Source organism: Callorhinus ursinus, unplaced genomic scaffold, assembly GCF_003265705.2.
Source record: "Callorhinus ursinus isolate GAN/ISIS: 27379988/994484 unplaced genomic scaffold, GSC_fseal_2.0 scaffold46, whole genome shotgun sequence".
NCBI classification, from domain to species: Eukaryota; Metazoa; Chordata; class Mammalia; order Carnivora; family Otariidae; genus Callorhinus; species Callorhinus ursinus.
In genome coordinates, this window is record NW_027397108.1 from 10,912,912 (window position 1) to 10,933,633 (window position 20,722).

At 68.2% G+C, this 20,722-nt stretch overlaps 1 protein-coding gene across 5 annotated transcripts in view; it reads right to left on the reverse strand.

The window, feature by feature from the left end:
• PIEZO1 (piezo type mechanosensitive ion channel component 1 (Er blood group)) overlaps nt 1–20,722 on the reverse strand; it is a 53,853-nt gene that overhangs the window by 5,323 nt on the left and 27,808 nt on the right. For 3 of the 5 annotated variants that reach the window (XM_073882391.1, XM_073882390.1, XM_073882394.1), the window contains exons 3-38: nt 17,686–17,808; nt 16,806–16,848; nt 16,564–16,702; nt 14,244–14,412; nt 13,883–14,096; nt 13,604–13,775; nt 13,400–13,513; nt 13,224–13,317; nt 12,448–12,548; nt 11,826–12,086; nt 11,275–11,383; nt 11,005–11,183; nt 10,778–10,926; nt 10,515–10,697; nt 10,077–10,189; nt 9,837–9,991; nt 9,506–9,682; nt 9,032–9,157; nt 8,757–8,957; nt 8,104–8,308; nt 5,538–5,642; nt 4,846–4,999; nt 4,396–4,639; nt 4,218–4,314; nt 3,958–4,129; nt 3,476–3,565; nt 3,286–3,380; nt 2,936–3,004; nt 2,311–2,411; nt 1,680–1,776; nt 1,549–1,608; nt 1,295–1,467; nt 1,106–1,212; nt 758–949; nt 406–664; nt 150–338 (exon numbers count right to left, since the gene is read on the reverse strand). In XM_073882391.1, coding sequence (XP_073738492.1) covers nt 150–338; nt 406–664; nt 758–949; nt 1,106–1,212; nt 1,295–1,467; nt 1,549–1,608; nt 1,680–1,776; nt 2,311–2,411; nt 2,936–3,004; nt 3,286–3,380; nt 3,476–3,565; nt 3,958–4,129; nt 4,218–4,314; nt 4,396–4,639; nt 4,846–4,999; nt 5,538–5,642; nt 8,104–8,308; nt 8,757–8,957; nt 9,032–9,157; nt 9,506–9,682; nt 9,837–9,991; nt 10,077–10,189; nt 10,515–10,697; nt 10,778–10,926; nt 11,005–11,183; nt 11,275–11,383; nt 11,826–12,086; nt 12,448–12,548; nt 13,224–13,317; nt 13,400–13,513; nt 13,604–13,775; nt 13,883–14,096; nt 14,244–14,412; nt 16,564–16,702; nt 16,806–16,848; nt 17,686–17,808 — 5,231 coding nt within the window. The remainder of the gene's footprint in view (nt 1–149; nt 339–405; nt 665–757; nt 950–1,105; nt 1,213–1,294; nt 1,468–1,548; nt 1,609–1,679; nt 1,777–2,310; nt 2,412–2,935; nt 3,005–3,285; nt 3,381–3,475; nt 3,566–3,957; nt 4,130–4,217; nt 4,315–4,395; nt 4,640–4,845; nt 5,000–5,537; nt 5,643–8,103; nt 8,309–8,756; nt 8,958–9,031; nt 9,158–9,505; nt 9,683–9,836; nt 9,992–10,076; nt 10,190–10,514; nt 10,698–10,777; nt 10,927–11,004; nt 11,184–11,274; nt 11,384–11,825; nt 12,087–12,447; nt 12,549–13,223; nt 13,318–13,399; nt 13,514–13,603; nt 13,776–13,882; nt 14,097–14,243; nt 14,413–16,563; nt 16,703–16,805; nt 16,849–17,685; nt 17,809–20,722) is intronic. The other 2 variants (XM_073882392.1, XM_073882393.1) reach the window with 2 other exon arrangements.

The following is a 20,722-nucleotide window of genomic DNA, read 5'->3' on the forward strand; positions in this document are numbered from 1 at the left end:
GGGCAGCGCTCAGGCCAGGCAAGATGGCCAGGCCCACTCTGGGACCCATGACGTCCAGCCTTGCCTCTTGCAGCCGGGCAGCCGGCGGGTGGGGCGTGTGCTGGGAGGTGCCCGCCTGCTGCCCGCTGGCCCAGGCCCAGTGGACTCACCAGCAGCTGTGAGCGGTGGAAGAAGAGGGCCATGAGCTGCACCAGATCGTACTTGACGTAGCTCTCCGTCTTCTCCAAGCCCAGGATGCGTGGCGGGAAATACGGCTTGTTCTCGTGGCGCCGCAGCACGGCGTGCGTGTTCCAGGGGAAGAAGCCAAACTGGAACAGGTACTTGGTGACCACGGACACCTGTGGGGGAGGGGGCTCAGCATGGGGGGGCCGGGCCCCGCCCCCTCCCGCTCCAGCCGCGACCCACCTCGGTGAAGACGATGGCTGTCATCCAGAAGCGCTTGCTGGGCCTTGGGATGGACAGCATGGCCCACAGGAAGACAAGCACAGGCAGCACCAGGGAGGTGGCCGAGGCGGTGACCATGTGGTTGAGGATGATGATGAAGTAGCAGAGCAGTTCCGAGTGGGCCGCCACGCACTGGTATGCAGCCCGCAGCAGCCGCAGGGCCCGGCCCTGCCCGGCTTCGAACTGGGCAGCCTCCTCCAGCTCCTCGATGCGCTGCCGCCTGTGGGGAGCCAGGCCCAGACCCCCTCTCAGCACCGGGGCTGGCTCCGAGCGGGCGCCGCCCCTCCCCGCACGCCTGCCCCCACCCCCCGACCTGGTCAGCAGCTCGCTGGCCGTGCGCGTCCGGGTGGCGGCGCCGACAGGAAGCTCCCGGGAGCTGTGTGGGGAAGCCCCAGGCTCGGGGGCCACCTGGCCACCGCTGCCGCCCCGGGTGTGGTACCCCATGCCCAGCGGGCTGCCGAGGTCCTCCGTCGCAGTGCTCAGCAGCTCCTCAGCCCCCAGCCCGCTGTGGGAAGTGAGGCTGGTCACGGACGCAGCGTGCTCTCCGCTCTGCCCAGGCTCTGGGGCTGGAGGGGCCTCCCGGGCCCCGGTGGACAAGGGGCCAGGAGGCCACGCACCTCCTGGCCTGTGTACCCCCTGCACGCCACCAGCCCGTACCTACCTCGATGCTGTACTCGGTGCATCTTGGGTTCCCAAGGGGCCTGGAGGTGCGGCCTCGGCCTCGCTGCTGTACGGCTGCTCCACCAAGCTGCGCTGCACCTCTTTGCCCTGCAGGGCAGGAAGGGCTCAGGGCAGCAGTTTCCCGGGATCGGGGCGGGGCGGGGCGGCGGGGTGGGGTGTGCACACTCACCCCACACAGCCCCTGCTTGTACAGGTAGCGCTCGGCACGCAGCACGTCACTCATGGCGCGGTGGTGCCGTGTGAAAGTGAGCAGCCAGTCTGTCAGTCCATCCACCAGTGCCTGCCCCAGCACCCACAGAAACTGCAGGGTGCTCAACACGCGCTGCATCACATGGCTGGGGCCTGCGGGGCGGGCAGGAGGCAGGACGCTGCAGCGGCTGCCCCAGGTGGCCCCCAGCCCCCCAGCCCCCGGGGTGCACGTACCAGCTGCCACTGCCTCGTCGGGGCCGTCCGCCGGTTCTGCCCCCTGGCCTGGGCCGCCTCCTGGGCATGGGGTGCTGGTCAGCCCCTGCAGCCCCGCGCGCCCACCCCCGCCCCGCACGCGGCCAGCGCACCTGTGGGCCGCTGCTCCGCCCCTTCCTGCCTCTCCTGGTCCTCCTGCTGCTGCCTCAGCACCGTCTGCGCGTTGGTCACCCACGCGTGGTAGGCCATCTGTGGACCGGGTCCTTGTGTCAGCGGCCCACCGCCCCGGACGGCACATCCCGTTCAGCCCACCCGCGAGCTCCCGAGGACGAGGCTGGGATCAGGCTGCCACTGGGGGGCCTTCAGCTGGCTCCCTGCTTCGGGGCAGGGCACGGGTCCCGTGGGACTGTGGCGGGAAGGCAGGGAAAGCAGCCCGCCGGCGTAGACGGCTGTCACTCTCTGAGAACTCTGGGCCCAGAGACAGGTAGGAGGCTCCCGGCCCGTCCTTTTTCCAGCAAACACGCGTGACCCTTCTCCAAGGACAGGCCACTGGTGGCCACTCAGGGCTGGACGGTTGCTGACCTCAGGAGGCGGTGGACAGAGAGGCACACAGCTGCCCACGACCTGTGCCTCCGACAGCCCGCCTGCCCACCTGACGTGTGGCCGCTGGGGGTCTGGATGGATCTGGGCAGGCCGGCCAGAGCGTGTGTGTCCTCTGCACCCTGGGCTGTGCAGGCCCAGGCGCCCGTGGCCAGGGGAAGGCACGGCACCCTCCCGCCTCACCTGGAAGGCACTCTGTGCCGATGGCCTGGGGTCCTCGGGCACGGCCTCCTCCTCCTCCTCACTGTCCGACTCAAACAGGAAGTAGTCCCCCGAGTGCACGACTGCAGGCAGGGCGGGGCTGAGGGCCATCCTCCCCTGAGGGGGGCTGGCCTCCACACCCCCGCACCCACAAGCCTCTCAGCTTCATGTCTTCAGTTTGGGGCGGGCCCAGGACAGGCGTGTGGGTTCCCTCGGCATCCCATGACCCCCGGGCAGAGGCCCAGGTGTCCCTCCCCACCCTCAGGGACAGCCCATGCAGCCTGGGGTCGGCGGGCGGGGGGACAGGCCAGGGCAGTGACACGAGACCAGACGGGACGAGAGGAACACGAGGGGCTGGGGATCAGCGCTGAACACTCAGACGTCTGCATCTGAGAGTCCGAACGACGGGAGGGCAGCACGGAGCCTGCCGTGGGGGCCTGGTTCAGTCGAGGCCGGGGTGAGGCCCGAGGGAAGGGCCGGGGGCACAGCCAGAGGTGCACACAGAGCAAGCTCCCTTGCCCAAGACGCAGACCGCAGCTGAGAAAGGAGGGGCCCAGGCACAGCAGCCCCGACGGGGTGGCCGTGGCAGGCCAGGCTAGGGTGGTACCTGTGGCGTGGTCCAGCCAGGGCCGCCACCACTGTCTCCGTGGGGAGGAGCCCCCTGGACTGCCAGGCCCTGCGGAGGGGCGGGGCGGACGTGAGCCAGCAGGGAGAAGCACGAGGAGGGCGAGGGCAGCCCCCTGACGGACACCACCTCTGTGTGGACAGGGGGCCTCGCCGTGCTGTGGGGAGCGGCGGACAACCCACAAGTGCACACAGACAGTGGTGGGCTGGCCACGGAGGCTGCAGGGACACGGGGACCACATGGCACGGGACAAGTGGGCGGGAAGGCCCGTGGACAGCACGTGGCACGGACACACCCGGACCCGGGAGCCCTTCCACCCCCCGTCTACTCACCTGGCTCCTGGGTGGGGTCTGGGGGGTCCTGGGAGTGACTGTGGCCCACCCGGCCCTGCCTGTGCTTTTCCTGCTTGGCGCGGATACGCTCCATCCTGGGGGGTGGGGGGTGGGGGGCGGCCCTGAGCACCGAGCTGAGGAGGAGAGCTGGTGAGGAGAGCCCGGGGTCCCCGCCCCGGGTGCCACCTACTGCCTTTTCAGTTGGGCCAGGGACTTCTCCTCGGCCTTGCGGTGGAGCTCGATGCTTTTGAGGTTGGCGGCGTTGTACAGCGCGAAGCCCCTGTGGGGGGGTCACCCCGGGGATGCTGAGCTCCAGCTCCCCGGCTCTCGCACCTGTGGGCTCGGCCCCAGCTAATGCCCCCCTTGCCCTGTGCTGGGATCAGGAAGAGGAGACCTTCCTGCCGCCTCCTGGCTCACGGAGGCCGAAAACACGCAACCGAAGAGGCGTCAGCGGGCAGGGGCTGGGCTGGCTCGCAGCCCGAGGAGCACGACCGAGGGAGGCCGTCCCAGGCCACCCAGCCTGCGGCCAGCGTGCGGGCACACACAGGCAAGCCCCGGACCGCGGCACAGCCGGGGCCAAGATGAGGCGCTCGGGCCCCGAGGAGGTCCCGAGTGACGTGCGGTGATGGAGCGGGGACGCGGGGCCCCGGGGCACCCGAAGCCGGGGCTGACCTGGAGGCCTGCAGGGCGGTGGCCTGGAGCTCCGCACGCACGTGCAGAAAGTAGCGGCTGAGGAAGACCCGGCGCTGCAGCAGCAGGAACAGGAAGCAGACGCTGTCCCAGAGCACGCCAGCCTCCTCCACGGGCAGCAGGCAGTCCCGGTCCCTGCTCAGCATCTCCTTGGCTGTGGGACGGTCCGGCTCAGGACAGGGGGCCCCACAAGCAGTGCGCGTCCCTGGGCCCGGCCCATAGCGTGCCCCCCGCCTACTCACGGTCGTAGTAGCCTTTGACGGTGCACACGAGGCTGAAAAGCTGGATGACCCAGCAGAAGCTGCTCTGCATCTGTTCCACAAATACGCAGGACAGGAGCTGGGGCAGGAAGGAGGTCAGCCTGGGTCCCGCGGGGCGGGGCGGGGGCGGGGCCGGGGGGCGGGCGAGGGGCGGGCTCACCGAGAGCATGTTCTTAGAGATGATGACGGTGACGTTGTACAGGATGAGGCAGTCCCACAGCACGAGGCGGGTGCGCGTGTGCTTCTGCAACAGGCTGGTGCCGAAGAGCAGCAGGTAGAAGCAGGCCAGCAGGTAGCCCAGCCCGAAGATGCTGATGCGCGTGGCCCCGGTAACAAACACCACCACCAGCACCAGCCAGAAGAGATAGCGGAAGACGGCCACCTTCAGCATGTCGAGGTAGGACCTGTCAGACAGGCCGTCACTGCAGGGACCAGGCGGCCCCCACCCCCTCCCGGCAGCCCCGGACCAGGGATGCCCGTGGAACGTGCCCCTGTGGCCAGGTCAGCGTCCGCCCCTCGTCCTGGGTGCAGGGGTGCTGCCAGCAGCACCCGTCCCGGGCTTGTCTGTCAGGCCTGCAGACCAGCTGCTTCTGCAGCGCCCAGGACCCACCTGCAGTAGATGAAGTTGGGCACAGCACTGGGCTCGCCCAGCTGCAGCTCCAGGTGGTCAGTGTTGATGCCGGCCATGAGCTGCCACTCCTCCGTGCGCTCGGCGGAGAACACCTGCCACTGCTGGGAGGCACACAGCAGCAACAGGAAATCACCTGCGGACACACGGGAGATGGCTGGCCACGCAGGTACAGCGCTCGGCAGCACGGGGCCGGAGGGAAGCACCGCTGTGTGTCTGCGGGGGCCCGCCGTGGCAACCACGGATGTCCACACGTGAGCATGGACAGCAGGAGACGTGTCTCTCCGTGCCGCGGAGGCACCCCCACCCCGACAGCCGCACGCACACCCCATCCACCCCCGCAGCCGCACGCACACCTATGTCCACACAAGGGGCCCTGCTGGTGTCGACCCCTGTGTGCACACCTGCGAACAGATGCAGATGTGTGTGGCTGGGCGTACACATGGGAGGTGGGCCTCCGTCTCAGGAAACATGCCCAGAGAACTGGACACCGTCGTGGGGCAAGGCCCCTCTGGGGCCCCACAGGGCTGGCTGGCCAGGAAGGCCTAGACACCGTGCCCCTTGCTGGCAGAGGCAGGCCTCCGCTCAAGGGCTGTCCGTCCCCACGCAAAACCTCCGTGACCTGCCACGAGGCTGGCAGGCGGTGCGTGGGGGGCCGGGCCACAGGCACTCACTGATGAGGTTGGTGGAGTTGGGGGTTCTGAAGAAGTCGGGCAGGTACAGCCACTTGATGAGCGCTGAGTTCATGGGGATGGCCTGGCTCCAGCGCCACGGGTAGTCTGTGGGTGCAGGGTGTGCGTTAGGACCCCACCGGCAGGCCCACAGCCTCCGGGTTCACAGGCCTCATTCTTGCACCCACTTGTGCATTCACACGGTCTCAAAAACACCCCATCTCCTGTTCAGAGCACACAGGCCAGAGATTCTAGTGCATTCTTCAGGCATCAACCGGCCCAGGCCCCACCCAAGGACCTAAGAGCCAGTCCGGGGAGTCACAGGCGGGCAGGCCTGGTTGCGGGGTGGTCACGGCATGGAGGGCCCCAAATGAGGCTTTGTCATGCGCCTACCAGCCAAGACAAGACACAGGGACACCACAAACACCAGTGAGAATGCAGAAAAACCAGGTCCCACGTCCATCCCTGGCAGGAACGTCAACGACCAGCTCTGCACACAAGTCCCCGAGAAGCGAGAACTATGCCCACACAGAAGCCTGTGGCTGGACACCCCCGACAATGTCCCTGCAGAGAGCCCCATGCCGGCAACAACCTGCACCTGCCATGGGCCAGAGATGACAGAGCTACGTCCGTCCACCACAGACAGTCCTCAGCAGGGGAGAGCACCAGATACCGACGCCCATGGCCGCCCAGATGCACCCTGACTACATTCGCCGAGTGAAACAAGCCAGCCCCGAGGCACCCTGGGGCACGATTCTAGCTCTGTGACACCGGGGATGGCCATCTGTGGTTGCCCAAGACGGGGGTGGGCAGCCTGCAAATAGCCCACACGGCCCCAAGTTCGGGGTGCTGGGGAGGCCTTAGGGAACTGCCATGCATTTGTCAGAACCCAGAGAATGAACTTGACCACATAATTAACTCCAGAAAGTACATGGATGCTGGGGACCCAGGATGGGGCACAGACTGCGGGTCCACCTGGAAGACCATCGTGTGGCAGACCCGTTGGGAATGGGGAAGAGCAGAGCCCACCCACGCTGCTTTGGAAAACAGTGTTTTGCCTGAAGAAAGGCACCCAAAGCAGCAAGCACACCCTGGGCCCAGATCTCGTTTCTCCGTTTCAGCCTGCGGGGACAGGAAGGGGCGCTCCACGGGGCAGGGAGGACTCCCCGGCTGGGCGGAGGGCGCAGGCTGGGGCAGGGGCGTGTACAGGCGCAGTGCGGGCGTGCTTGGAAGGCGGCGGGCCCGCGACAGGGCCCAGGGGCTCCTGGGGCCAACACAGCAACCGTGTGAACAACAAAGTAGCAGCACCCCGTGTCCACACAGACAGGAAAGAGCAAGCGGACACGTCAGCGGGGGACGGAGCACCAGTAACTGTAGGACCAGCAGAAAGTCACCACCAGAAAACCCAGCGAATGACCCCCGCAGACAGGACCCTCCGGCGGAGGCTGGAAGCAGCCCGAGAGGTCCGGGAGGGACAGTACGTTCGCAGAGCCTCAGGGGAGACCCACAGTCGGCACTGCCCGAGGGACAGGGAGAAGCCCCCGAGCGGAGACACGCCAGCCCCGCGGGGCAGGATGCTTCCCGGCTGCGGCGTGTTCCCGCCAGAAGGGTGACTTCAGCTGGTCTAACAGGTACCAGACTATCCCCAGCTGAGGGACACAGCCCAGGCTCCCCAAAAGCTCCAAGGTCCTAAAAGGCAAACCGCAGAGCTGAGCCAGCACCGAGGAGACAGCACGACGGGAGGCGGCGCGGGGCCCGCGGTCCACACCCCGGCTAACTCGGGGGGCGCTGGGCGAAGGGCATCCGGGTAGGTCCTACTTCAGCGATTCTGCGTAACAAGGTCCAAAGCAGCCCCCGAAACAGGAAGAAGGACAGGGAGAGTCTCGAATGTGTCTGGCTGAAGAGCTGGCCTCAAGGTGATGTGCTGGGGGGTCGGTTTCTGAGACACTCGGAAACGGTCCGGCCAGCGGCTGCCACCCGGGGCAGGCATCTGGGGTGCAAACGCTGCCACGTGACTCGCCAACGGCCTCACGCGCCCACAGGCCCACAGGGAAGCCTTGAGGAGCCGCTGACGCAGCGCAGCCGCGGCGGTGGAAGGCCCTGGGGGGGCCGCCATTCTGACAAGCAGCAGAGCGCGGAGAAAGCCGGGCACTTCTCCACAGACCAGCCAACTGACAAGTGCACCAGAAATAGCCGCGAACGCTGGCCCCACGAGTCCCGCCCGCGGCCCGCTCAGCAGTCCCCGCTCGCAGACGCCGCAGGAAGCAGCAGGCCCTCCGCCGGGGGGCTGGGGACACACGAGGGCAGAAAAACGACCGCACCCCCCAGGTGCCGGCCGTGCCAAGGACGCTGCACCGCGGCAAACCCACAGGCCCGCCCCAGAGCCCGCCCGGAGAGAGCCAGGAGCAGAGCGCCGCCAGGGGCACCCCCAGGGGACGAGGCCAGACCTGGGGGTCGTGCAGGACAGATAGCCACGTGCGGCCCCCGGCCCGGGCGCCCGCCCTCGGGGCACGGGGCTCAGAGACTGCGGTGTGGCCCCCCGGGGATGCGGCAGCCACCGCCCGCTCACCGATGCACAGGGCGGGGGGGATGCCCAGACACAGCAGGTACTGGTAGAGCAGGAAGAGCGCCAAGAAGAGACAGTAGTTGGGCCAGAGGCGAGCGATGGCTGCGCGGCGCCGGCGGGTGAGGATGAGCACCAGCCAGCAGCCGTGCAGGATGACCATGAAGTTCATGCGCTGCCCAATCACGTTCACGGCCATCAGGAAGCAGATCTGGGGGTGGCAGAGGACGGGGCGCACAGTGAGCTGCCGGGGGGGCGGACCTTCCGGGCAGACTGGGAGGTCAGGCAGGCTCCGAGCAGTGGGGGCAGCAGCCCAGCTCACCAAGGCCCACACTGCCCTCGTGGAAGCGTGGAGAGGCCGGACGTGCCTCCGCCACGAGGGCGGCAGGGGGAGCCGTGGCTCAGGGGCTTCCAAGCACAGTGGACCTGCGACCCGGTCTCCGGCCAGGGTCCCTGACCCCCTGGTCCTTACTCTGCGAGGGCAGGCCAACAGCCTGGGAGGTCCGGCCCCTCGGAGGTCCTTCCCCTGTGCGCCCCCCACCCCCAGGTGGCCCTCGAGGGCCTGCACGCTGCTGATGCCCAGCAAAGGCCACACAGAGGGTGACATGGGCCCCCCCGTCCTGCCCAGGGAAGGGGTGAGGGTTGACGCTAGGCCTCACCTCTAGCCCAAATTTGTAGAAAAAGAAGTTGACAAAGTACTTGAGGCAGCTGAGCAGGTCCTGGTCCAGCCGCTGGCGGGTGCCGTCGGCACATACGGCCTGGGCGGGCAGCGGGCCCAGCTGGTGCTGCCGGCGGTGGTGCTCCTGGCGCCGGTACATGATGGCCTCGAACACCAGCAGCAGCAGGACCTGCAGGTGGTTCTGGGGAGGGGGGCACGGTCATGCTCTACCCACCTCCCCTGCCCAGCCCCAGGACCCTGTGGCCCCTCGCTCACCTGGATGTAGCCTAGGTTTGGGAAGCCCTTCCGCACCCCAAACCAGTTGGCAGGGTCGACGGGCCCCCGGTACAGCAAGGACTGCTTGATCTCCGCCTTCTGCAGGTTGGTGCTGTTGAGGAGGGGCTGGGGGAACGGAGAATCAGCACCTGCTCCCCCCACCCCCTGGGAGCCAGACTGTGACCCCAGGACGGCCCACCCTACCCGGCCCCCCCTACATCAGTCACAGCTCCGGACAGGTCCAGGTCAGACCCTAGCGACCCCCCACCAGGGACACATGTGGACTGTCAGCCTCTGACCGACCCTAACGGGGAAAGGGGCAGCGTGTCTGGGGACGAAGGGGCCACAGGCTGGGGGAGGGCAACAGAGAGGGGAGGCGTCCCCCGCCTCTGTCCCCACCACCGTGAGCTGAAGAGCCGTCGGTGTGGACCCCTAAGGTCCAGGAGGCTGGGTGAGGCTCCTGCCTGGCCGTACCTCGGTGCAGTTGCTGGAGTACTCGTGGGGGCTGACGACCTTGAGCTGGTAGAGCATCTTGCACACGATGATGATGCAGGTCCACACGGTGGACAGGCAGGAGGCCATGGGCCGGAAGCGGGGGTAGGGCAGGGCGAAGGCCCAGAGCACCACCAGCAGCAGATTCATCACCGACACCTGAGAGGCGGTGGGCGGGCTGGGGCAGGCGCAGCAGCACCTCCCGGGGGCCCCGCGACCTGCCGCCCCGGGGCGCCCCCCTCCAGGAAGGCCGGCAACGGCGCTCCCCGTGGCCCTGCTGCAAACGGGGGTGCGGTGTCCATCCCGTCCTTACCTCCTTCAGGGCCACCCACACGGTGTACAGGGCCACCAGCTTGAAGACGTGCAGCTCCAGGAGACGCCGCACCAACACCTGCACTCGGGTGAGGACGTCCGAGAAGCCGGAGGCCAGGTCCAGCAGCCGTTCAGCCACCAGACCCCACTTGCTGGCTGCAGCCAAGGGGGAGGCGCCGTGAGGAAGAGGGGCTCACAGGGGTCGGGGCAGAGGGACCTCACAGCTGCCCGTGGGACTCACCTTCCGGGCCCTGCATGGCGGGGCAGGGGCCAGCCGTGCTCATCGGCCCCTCCTCCCCGGGCTCCTCCTGCTCCTCCTGCAGCAGCAGTGGGGTCCCACTGACCGCGTCCTGCCTGCGGGGCCCAGAGCATCACTTCCTACCCCAGCTCCCGGGGTCGGCCCCACCGGCCCCTCCCGTTCCTGCCCTCCCCAGGGCTGCGGGAAGAGAGCCCCACCCACAGCCCCCGCTGAGGTTCTGTCACCGACCCGCCAGGCCCGCCCGCGGCGTTTGAAGGGGGCAGCTGAGGCCTTGGCTGGGCTCCAGGCACTCCCGTGCGAACCCACCCGCCTCCTTCCCTTCCCTCGTGTGTGCCAGTGGGGTGGGGCACGCTGCAGGGCCCCCCCGGCCCCGCCATGGGCCTGGACGGCGGTCTGCACCCCTGGGGGCCGGCCACGGACCTGTGGGCCCAGCGCGGGAGGCGGGCACCGGGTGGGGGCACGTGCTCCAGGTCGGTGAGCTGCATGAAGGGCTGGTGGAAATAGTGCAGCTGCAGGATGCAGGCCAGCAGGAAGAAGCCGGGAACCAGGATGCTGGAGAAGAGCTCTGACACGCTGAACTGCTCCAGACCCAGGTCCCCCAGCCTGGAGGGGGGAGGGGTGTCAGAGCCAGGCGGCCGGCGGGGAGCGGGAAGGCCCCCACGCCCGGCCCGGCCCCCACTCACTGCTCATCCGTGAGGCCCGTCAGGTTGCGCCAGTATGTGGGGAAGTCCTGGAACTGGAAGGTGTAGACGGCGATGAGCACCAGCATGGTGTAGGCCACCACCAGCCACCAGAAGAGCTTGAGCAGCTTCCTCCACAGGCTGTAGTAGACCTGGTGGGCGCAGGCGCAGCGGTGAGGCCCGGCCCCGGCGGGGGCCGCCCGTGTCCCCCGCCGCCGCCGCCCGGGTACCTGGAAGAGGGTGAGGCACAGCAGGAAAAGCAGCATGTACACGATCTTGTACACGACCAGGCGGCCGGCGAAGCTGACCACGATGAACATGCCGGCGCACACGTAGATCCAGTACTTGGCGTACAGGCCGCTGACCAGCTGCCCCAGGCTCTGCAGCAGCGTCCGCACCCGCGGCGGCTCTGCGGGTCGAGTGGGGATCAGCGCGGGCGTGGGTTCGGACCGGGCGGGGACTGCCCCCCCCCACCCCCGCCGCCCCGTCCCGGGCCTCACCTGTGTCGGCCACGGTGACCCCCGTCGGCGCGGTGGGGGCCTTCGCCTTCAGCAGCTTCTCCTTGACGAACCGGCGCAGCAGGAGCCAGAAGGTCAGCGTGTACAGCAACTGGGGCGAGCGGGCGCAGCGTCACCCCCCCAAAGCCAGGGCCCGGCGCCAGCCTCCCTGCGGGCGCAGACGCACCCTCCCGCACCCGCCAAGCAGAGCCCAGACATCCAGGTACATGGCGCTCTGCCACGGCAGCCTCACACAGGGACACGAAGCTCCCAAGATGCAGGCGCAGTGGGGGGCACTGTGGAAGCCGAGTCAGGGACGCAGGGACATCCCCCGAGGACACAAGGTCATCACTCATTCACTCAACAAACATCGACGCAGCCGCTGCTCCGGACAGGCTACAGGGGACCCCACGGGGACAGCCAGACACGGCCCTGCCCTCCCAGAGGTCCCACATCCACGGGGGAGCCGGACAGCGAGCAGACAGCACCGTCATGGAAGCTCACAGGTGCCCTAGACACTCACCATGTGAAGGGGACACGGGGGGGACACTCACCATGGCGCCAAGGTCCAGGCAAGGGTAGCGGGTGTGCTCCAGCCCCAGCTGACGCAGGCTCACAGGGCCCAGGGTGGTGGGCAGCTCGGGACGCAGGTCCATGGCCCACACGTAGCGCAGGCCACACAGCGCCAGCCCGTAGAGCAGGATGAAGGGCGAGCAGAGCATGGCCATCTGGTGGCGGCTGCGCACGGTCCAGATAAGGCAGGCCCAGAGCAGCAGTACGAAGGTCAGCCAGCTGTGGTAGGTGATGCTCCACACCTGGTCAGCCAAGGCTGGTGGGCAGGGCTGCAGGGCGCACCCGGCCCTGCTCCCCCACACCCTGCTCCCCGGCCCTGCCCCCCAGCCCTGCTCCCCTGGCCCTGCCCGGGGACAAGGAGGCCAACGCACCTCCTCAGACTGGAGCCCGGTGGCACAGGATGCAGGCTCACATGGGCACCCACCTGCTCCACGTATGCAAGCGCACACACACGCTGCGCAGCTTGCAGCCCAACAGGACACAGCCCCATTTCTGGCCACAAGGCTCTGCAAGACGTGGGCCACCATCCACCTCCCAGAACGTCCCAAGGGAAGCAGCAGGAAGGGCCCACCTGGAGGGCCGCCCAGGTCGGCTGCTCCTTACCATCATGGCAATGAGGGCACACACGTAGCTCTGATCCATGATGAGATGACCCAGACTGTGTAGTGGAGACGGCTCTTGAGGCTCAGCCAGCCTGGGGCGCACTGAGGGGGGAGGGGACAGAGGTCACCGGGGAGCCGGACCCTAGCTGGGGAAGCTCCAGCATCAACAGAGGTAGGCTCTCGCCCACACCAAACTCAGGCAGTGGGGAGGAGGGGCCCTAGGGGCAGAAGATGCCGGCAGAGGGCCCGGCTCCCATCTGACGCTGCTCCCTGACCGGTCCTGGTCCCATTCACCAGCTTTGGTTTCCAAGACCGTGAAGGGACACAGGGTAGACAAGATGACCCCGACCCCTTCCAGCTCTGTGCACGGCCAAGTCCCCAGGGCACCAACGACTCCACCTCCGGCTTCATGCAAAATGGAGATCAAGCCTTCGGGGAAAGGGAGAAGTGCCCAGGGAAATACCCCGCCTTCCCCATGGGGCCGCTGTGGGCGCACAGGCCCCCTGAAGACAGCTGGCAGTCCAGGACCCCGGGCCATCCCAAAAGGTAGCAGTCCAGTCGTCTGGGAACTGGAAGGCAGGTTTGGGGCGGGGGGAGCTGGAGCCTCCAGCAAGGTCTCGGGTGGGCGGCCTGACCCCATGTCCAGGCCCTGGGGGGGCCCCAGATGGCACAGCTAGAGAGGTCCGCAGAGCAAGGGCACCCCGGCCACCAGGGGGCAGCACCAGTGCGCCTGCAGGAGGCGGTGTCCCTGGGCAGCCCGGGCCATAGTGCACTCACGGGGGCGCTGCTGGACGGGGCTGTGGCCAGTCAGGTCATGCACGGTGCAGCTGTCAGTCTCCCAGTCAGACCCCGTGGTTGTGGGCAGCATGCACTGCGGAGATGAGCCGAGACCCCGTGAGCCAAGCCCTCGGGCAGGCAGGCTCCAGCACCACAGCTCAGCCCCCACTCCTCACCTGGGCAGCCCCCTCCTCCTTGGTGGCTGCAGCCCTGGCCTGCCCCTGGGGCCACTGGTCCACCTGGGTCAGCTCCACCTCCTGCTCCTCATCACTCCCGGCCGCCTCCTTCCTCTGCAGAGACCAGGGCAGAGCTCAGCGCCCGCCCCCAACGAGGGGCGCAGGGGCGGAAGGCCATCAGAGGCCGCTGGCCCCGGGCCTCACCTGGTTCAAGGGCTGGTGTGTGCGGAGCTTGAGGAGTGAGGTCACGGTATAGTAGAGAAGCAGCAGGACTCCGGGGCTCACGTAGATGGGCCAGTCGTGGCTCGTATCGAGGACCAGCACGTTGGGGCTGGAGCAGTTGCTCTGGGCCACTAAGGCCTTGAGACCGAACACCCTGCCCAGAGAAGGCGAGCCACTGACCGCTGGTCGAGGAGGACCCGGGGACCAGGCAGCCAGGGCCCGGCGAGGGGGAGGGACGGGGCCTGTGCAGGTGAGCCTCACCTGGCCCAGATGCCGGACGGTGGGAGCATGGCCTGGGCGAAGGGCGTCTGGTAGCAGTAGATGCAGATGAGGTGGCCGGCGCCGAAGCAGCCCACCATGACGCAGAGTGTGCTGAAGCCCAGGGGGCTGATGGGAAAGTGGCACGCCCACCAGGTGCAGGTGGCCAAGAAGATCAGGAAGTAGACGCTGGAAAAGGCGGAGGGGTGGGCAATGCCTGCAGGACAGGGCAGAGGCAGCGGGGTCACGCCTGGCCGGGCCACGAGACCACGGTCTCAGTGGCCAGTGGGGAGCTGGGCAGGCTGCTGAGACCCTCCCCAGTGGCAGTCGGTGCTGGGGTCCCTGCTCCTTGCCCAGTGGGTACCTGCCAGCGCGAGCAGCACAATGGCCAGGGTCCGCCCCGCAGCCACCAGCAGCCAGTGCGCTGTGATCTGGAACCGGGTGGCCAGCTGCAACCTCCGCGTGGGGGCCAGCACAGGGGTCCCCTGAGGCCCCACTGGGGAGCCGGTGTCCACTTCCCTGTCATCCTCGTCCTGCCAAGGTCATGAGGAGGGGCAGAGGTCAGGGGCATGGCACTCAGGCCACTCAGGGAGGGAGGGGCAGGCTGCTGGCCAAGCATGGACCCAGAGGTCTGCCCACCGGGCCTTCCCAGAGACCACCCGCCCCAACCCCCAGACACGCTCCCGCCAGGCCTGGTACGCACGACAACCGACCCCTGCAGGCCGGCCTCAGACCATTCCAAAACGCTACAAGTCTCTTTTTTATCTCCTTCTCTAGCCTGGGGGCCCCCAAAGGCCAGGCAGCCCCCACAGATTCCGGCACGCATCCTCGAAACCCCTGGCTCCTGAGAGGCCCTGAAAGGGGATTTTTAGGAAAAAGGTAGCTGTGCGCACATGGTGTCCCCGCATGCCACAGTTTGGGGAGCACCGTCCGGTCTCCGCCCCTGGGTCCCAGGGCCGAAGCAGCACTTTCCTCTTACGTAGAGGGAGGGGGGTGCACAGGAGACCCCGAATCCACCCACTGTGACCCTGCTTCCTTTCTGCCGCCTGTGGGGCACCTGGACAGCAAGGGGCGGCGGCCTGCAGGCCTCACAGAGGTCAGGGCTCAAGGTTTCCCAGAACGAAGCCGTTTCCCGGGTGCCCAGCCCCCTTCCCCCACCGCGTTCCCACCTGCGAAATGGGCGCATGCCTGTGCCTTTCCCTAAGGGTGGCACTCAGCGGCCAGGCTAAGCACACAGGAGCCAGGCGACCTGCTCCCATCCCAGCTCGCGCCTCCCAGCTGAGCAGCCTTGTGCAAGTCACTTGACCTCTCTGTTTCCCCTCCGACCGACGGAGGTGGGGACCAGATGGGTCCGGTCCTCCCAGAGCCTGAGCGTGGGGAGGCCACGGGGAGGAGCCCTTGAGCAGAGCCCGGAGGGAGGGGAAGGGGCAGGAGCCAGGCCTGAGCTCACCCCCGCCCACCACTAGCCGAGGCCCTGGGAACGCGTCTGAGCGCCTGTGGGAAGAGCAGAGGCAGCTGCCGGGCGGGAAGACAGGTGCTCGGCCGCCTGCGGCATCCAGCCGGCCAGTCCCAGCTACAGCCCCGGCTCAGCAGGGCCCTGGGGCCGCCACAGGGGCCTTGGCGGGAGCCTCCTCTCTCCTTCCCTCTCCGTCCCCCCTGCGGCCTGCCAGACCCCCTGGGAGCACGCATGTCCCCGCGTGTGACGTGAGTCAGGACGCGTGTGCACAACTGCGTGCGCACACAGTCCCGTGGGTGGCGTCGTGTGTACGTGCACGTGGGTCTGGGCTTGGAAACTCGCACCTGTGAGGGCCCCCCCCACCTAGCTCCGAGGTCGTCTACACCAGCCACCCCGGGTCAGCGCAGGCTCTCCTTAGCCACTGGGGACATCGAGATGGGGTGACCCATCCCAGTCGCGGGGCAGACCCGGTTCCAGGCAGCCCTGGGCTGTGAGGGGGACGGGTTGCGAGCAGTGCTGCTCCCCCCCCCCCCCCCCCATCCCCGATTTCGGGATCGAGTCCAGCCCCTTCGTGGCAGAGCTGTTCCGGGAGGCCTGGCTCCACTAACAAGGAATCCAGAGGCAGCCCTGGCCCCCCCAGGGGCCCATACGCCCGCCCGGGGGATGGCGCCCCAAGGCCGGCAGCAGGGTGGTCCCAAGCCCCCCGAGGGCCTGGAACAAGAACCTGAGCTCTAGGCTCCCGTCTCCTCTCTGAAAGTGGGGTGCCAGCCTTGTCCGGTGGGCTGGGGACAGGGACAGCAGGTGGGGTCAGGGGCAGCCTGAGTCACCCCCAACCTGGAGGGGGCTCCCTGACAGCCAGCAGGTCACTCCCTGCAGGGCTGACTCCCTACTGCCCTGTGGCCTGGGAGGACCTCCTCCGGGAACAGTTTCTGAAGCACAGACACGACCTGGAGCCCTCCAAGTCCCCCCCAGATGGAGCCCTGCTAGGACCAGGTCTGAAAGGCACACAGGCGGTGGTACTGCTCGGGGCGCCCCGCATCCCGGGCAGGGGGCACACAGCTTCTCCCACCTCTGATGCCTCATCTCTTCACAACGAGCACATACTGACTCTTAAAACTGAAAAGTCCACATTCGCGTAAAAGAAAAAGTGAAATCGTCCTCAGATGGGCAGAGCTCGGGAATACCCCTCCTCCAGCACACATGCACCCCGTCTTCCTACAGCCCTCACCAGCTCCTGGGCACGCTGGCTTGGCTGGGCGTCCTGGGCGAGGCGCCCACACAGGCCGAGGCACACAGAGGAGACCACCAGGACACCAAGGTCGGGGGCCACCAGCCGGATGGCATTGGGGATGTCCTTCAGGTCCAGCCTGTGAAGGGCAGGGAGAGCCCACTGGTGGGTCGGGGAGGGCAGGTGCCAGGCAGGGAAGGCAGGGATGGGGGGACCCCAGGGGGGGCAGGGCGCGTGCTTACCTCGTGACCCCCACGTGCCGGGAGAGGATTTCCCAGGGGCTGCCTGCAGAGAGAGGCGCAGGGGACTGGGTCAGGCACCAAGCACCCCTACTCCTTGCCGCCAGGAGGCCCGTGGGAGCCCCGCGGTCGCAGAACGTGGCTGGTGTCAGGGATGCTTGCAGAAGGCTGCCTTTATTAGTAGGGAAACGAAGGCCCAGCCAGGGAGAGCCAAGTGGATCGAAAGCCCGTACATTGTGTCTGGCACAACGGGGACTCCCGGCCCCGACTCATGGGCGCTGGAACGGGGAAGCCCATGTCAGAGACACCAGGGCAAGGGCACCCACGAGGCGCCTGGTTTCTCCCCGTGGCCCCGTTTCTAAACTGCAGAATGGGCAGCATCAACATGGAACGAAAGCGGGAGCGCCCGGGCAGGGCGGGGGAGTGATGCCAGGCAGGACCTAGGCTGTGTGGGCGCTGGGCATGCAGGGCCCCCACATCTGGAGCCCAGGGGGCTGATGTCGATCCTGTCCAGAGCTGGGAGGGCGTGCAGCCGCTGCAGACAGTGTCCACAGGATGAAGGGCACTGGGCGGTAGGCCCGGCAGGGCACGGAAGGCCACCGGTACCCCAGTCCCTCCGCACCAGAGGCAGATGCTGCTGGATTCCGGAGTGTGGAATGAGCCCTGGGCTGCTCCGGCCCAGCCCCTGGGAGCAGCTGACACTGGCACTAACCTGGGCCATGTAGGGCGAACATGAACTGGGGCCGGGCACTCAGGGCCCATACGAGGCACAGCCTGGGGGGGGGCAGGCGGCCTTCCCAGGGCTGCTGTCCCCGCTCCGTGTCCCCGGGCTCCTGGCTAGCTCAGCAAGGCCACTAGCTCCCCCAAACCCATGGAAACTCACAGCTGGGCCCCAGAAGCTGGTCCAGGCGAGGCATGGTGTGCAGGCATATCTGGAAGGCCAGGTGAGCTGCCAGGAAGAGGAGGCTGAAAACCAGCAGGGCCCGGAGGAGGCGACCAGTGTGGCCTGCGGGCAGAGTGGGCAGGGGTGAGGATGGCCTGGGGCCCTTGTTTCCACAGCCCGGGGCACCCAAATGCCAGCAGTCCCACCTGTGGGGGAGAAACCGAGTTTAGGGGCTGGGCCTGGGGGACCCCGAGCACAGGCAGGGGTGGTCCCAGACAAGGGCCCCGTGTGCCTTGCAGCGGGTGGGATGTGGGGCTCAGCGCCGGGCAGGGAGGCCGTGGCTGCAGGGAGCCGTCTGCGCACACAGCCAGCGCTCGGGGGAGACCCACGGAGTCTGGGCGCCGACCGTGCTCTGCGCGGCGGGCAGCTTGGGCTCCGTGCAGGGGGCTGAGACTCTGACTCCCACACTCTGAGCTCCGAACCCTGGCTTCCTCCTCTGGCGCCTTTCAGCAGGAGCCCCAGATCCTCACTGTGCCGCCGGCTCACTGGCTGGGGCTCGGGGACAGAGGGGCCGCACTTTCTCCGGCCCGAGGCTGGCGGGCTCAGGGTCCCGGCTCCGTGGGTGCCCCTCCCCCAGGGGTGCCCAGCAGGTGAGACCCCTGGAGCGCTGGCCCTCCTTCACCCCCCGCCCCACCTGACTTTGCAGAAGGAAGCCAGGCTCAGAGAGGGCAAAGGACTCCCAGGAGCAGCCCAGTCAGGCCTCGGACGTCCTCACCGACACTCATTTCTAGGTCCCTCCCGGCCTCTGACCCTCGGGGGCAGGGGTGAGTGAAGGGGAGAGCAGGGTGGGGCTGGTGCAACCCTGGGAAGGGACAGATGGAAAGCGAACGGAACGTCTGGCCCTCGGCCGCGGCTGAGCCAACTCTGCTCGCAGCACCAGGCCAAGAGCAGGGAGAGGCCGAGGGCCTCCCAGCAGGAGGAGGGGCGGGCCACCTGTGGGGAGCAGGGCAGGGCTCCTGGAGGCTCCCTGGCCAGGCTGACCGCCCCTGCCTGCTCAGCTGTGCAGCCCGCTCCTGCAGGCCCGGGAAGCGCCAATAGGAGGGAGCATAGCGGGCGCCGACGCACCCTGCTCTGGAGCCACGGACACCCGAGGTCGGCCTCGTGGACTACCGGGGCGAGGCCTCAAGTGCCAGGCTGCTGGGCCCCTCAGCAGGTGCCCCACTGGCTCCTATCGACACCATGTGACGGTGTCGGACGTCACCACTTCTAGCCCCCCTCCCCTCCTCGTCACCAGCTCCCGTCTTGGGTGGCCAGCCAGTGTCCTGGACCACAGGCCGCCGCCAAGCCACAGGGGCCAGAGCACTGGCCCCGTGGCTTCAGCTCCCCGCCAGGCGGGGGCTGGACGAGCACGACGCAAGAGCGCTGGGGGGTGGGGGTCGGAAGCCCTGCCCGAGCAGCAGGGGCAGGAGGCTGGCCGGACCTGGCCTGCTGACCCCACTACGACACTGGGTGCCATCCCACGCTGCCCACCTGAGCTTCGGTGTGGTCTCAGGGAGGCTGGCCGGCCCCTTGGAGAGCCACTCGGGAGCGGTGGGACAGCAGGGAGGGCGGCCAGAGGGCAGGGGGGTGGGGGTCAGGCAGGTGAGGGGCTCCTGCATCCGCCCAGGAGGGACGGGCTCTCACAACACTGCTGGAAATGTCCCTGTGGAGCAGGAGGTCTGCTGGGGGTGCCGGCTGCCCGCTCCCCCCTTGTGGGCACCGCAGTTGGGGAGCTACGCAGAAACCACCCCTCCAGTAGGAGCAGTGATGGGGCTCAGGCTCTCGGGGGAACAGGAAGTGGAGATGGCAGGCTGTGGACCCCAGGAGCAGAGGAAGTGGGGCACCCTCCCAGAGTGCATCAGTACGGAGGATCTGACCCGGAGCAGGAATCCTGGGTTGGAACCCCCCAAAACCGCCCTACAGTGCCCTCTCAGAGGGGACCCCTGTTCCCAGCCACAGCTCACGGACCGCCATCCTTCCTACGCTACGCCCTCCGCGACCGCCCACCCGGCGAGCTGCCGCCTCCACAGGCCTCGCTCCAGCCAGCTGTCTGCAGACCTCACCCCGACAGGAGCCTGGCTCCCGGGGGTGCGTGAGGGCCTCAGCGGGAAGTGCTCTGAGACGCTGGGGAAGGGGGGCCATCAGTCGCACAAGCCGGCTCCGGGGGGGGACCCACCTGCTGGCAGAGCAAACCAGACGGCCCCCCCACCGGGCCCCCAGGGAGCGCCGCAGCAAGGAGCACCTGGGGGGGCCAGGAAGCCTGGAGGCGGGGGTTTTAAGGCAGGGACGGGGTCTTGAGGCCCTAAGTGTTAAGGGGACGGCCGGCACTGACCCCTGCTTGCAGCTTCTGCTGCAGCCCTGCCCCCACAGAGCGCTCGCTCCAGGCACAGAGCTGGAGCCAGCCGCCTCGGGCACAGGGAGCTGCATTACCAGCGGACGCCCCCGTGGGGACGAGGCCAGGGGTCAGCACCCGTCAGACCTCCCACCAGATGCCGGCACTGAGGCCCGGCCTCCACACGTCCTACACTCGAGGCCAGGCTCCCGGGCACGAGCAGGCCTCCCTTTTTCCCCTCTCCCACCCGGAAAAACCAGGCAGCCTCCCTGTTCCTGAAGGGCCTCTGAGGGTGGACAGACAGAGGTCAGGCAGGGAAGTCTTCCCAGGGCTCCCTAACTCCTCCCCACCTGGCCCCTCCTGCTCTGGCCAGGGCCCGCGGGGGCTGGGAACGGAGCACACCGAGGGAGGGGGAGGGAGGGGGTGGGCCTGCCGCCTGAGCTGGGAATCCTGGACAGCTGCGGCAAGCTGGCCTGGGTGAGGGGCTGGCCTGGGGCCCAGCAGCTCTCAGCCCTGCCCCTGTGCTGCCCCCCAGAGCCTTCACGGCCCTGTGCTCCCAGATTCCACCTGCAAGACCAGCACCCCAGCGAGGAGAGAGCCTGATGGGGGCCAGAGCCAGAGGGACGAGGGTCACCGCGGGGCCCTGACCGTGGACATGACCGGGGG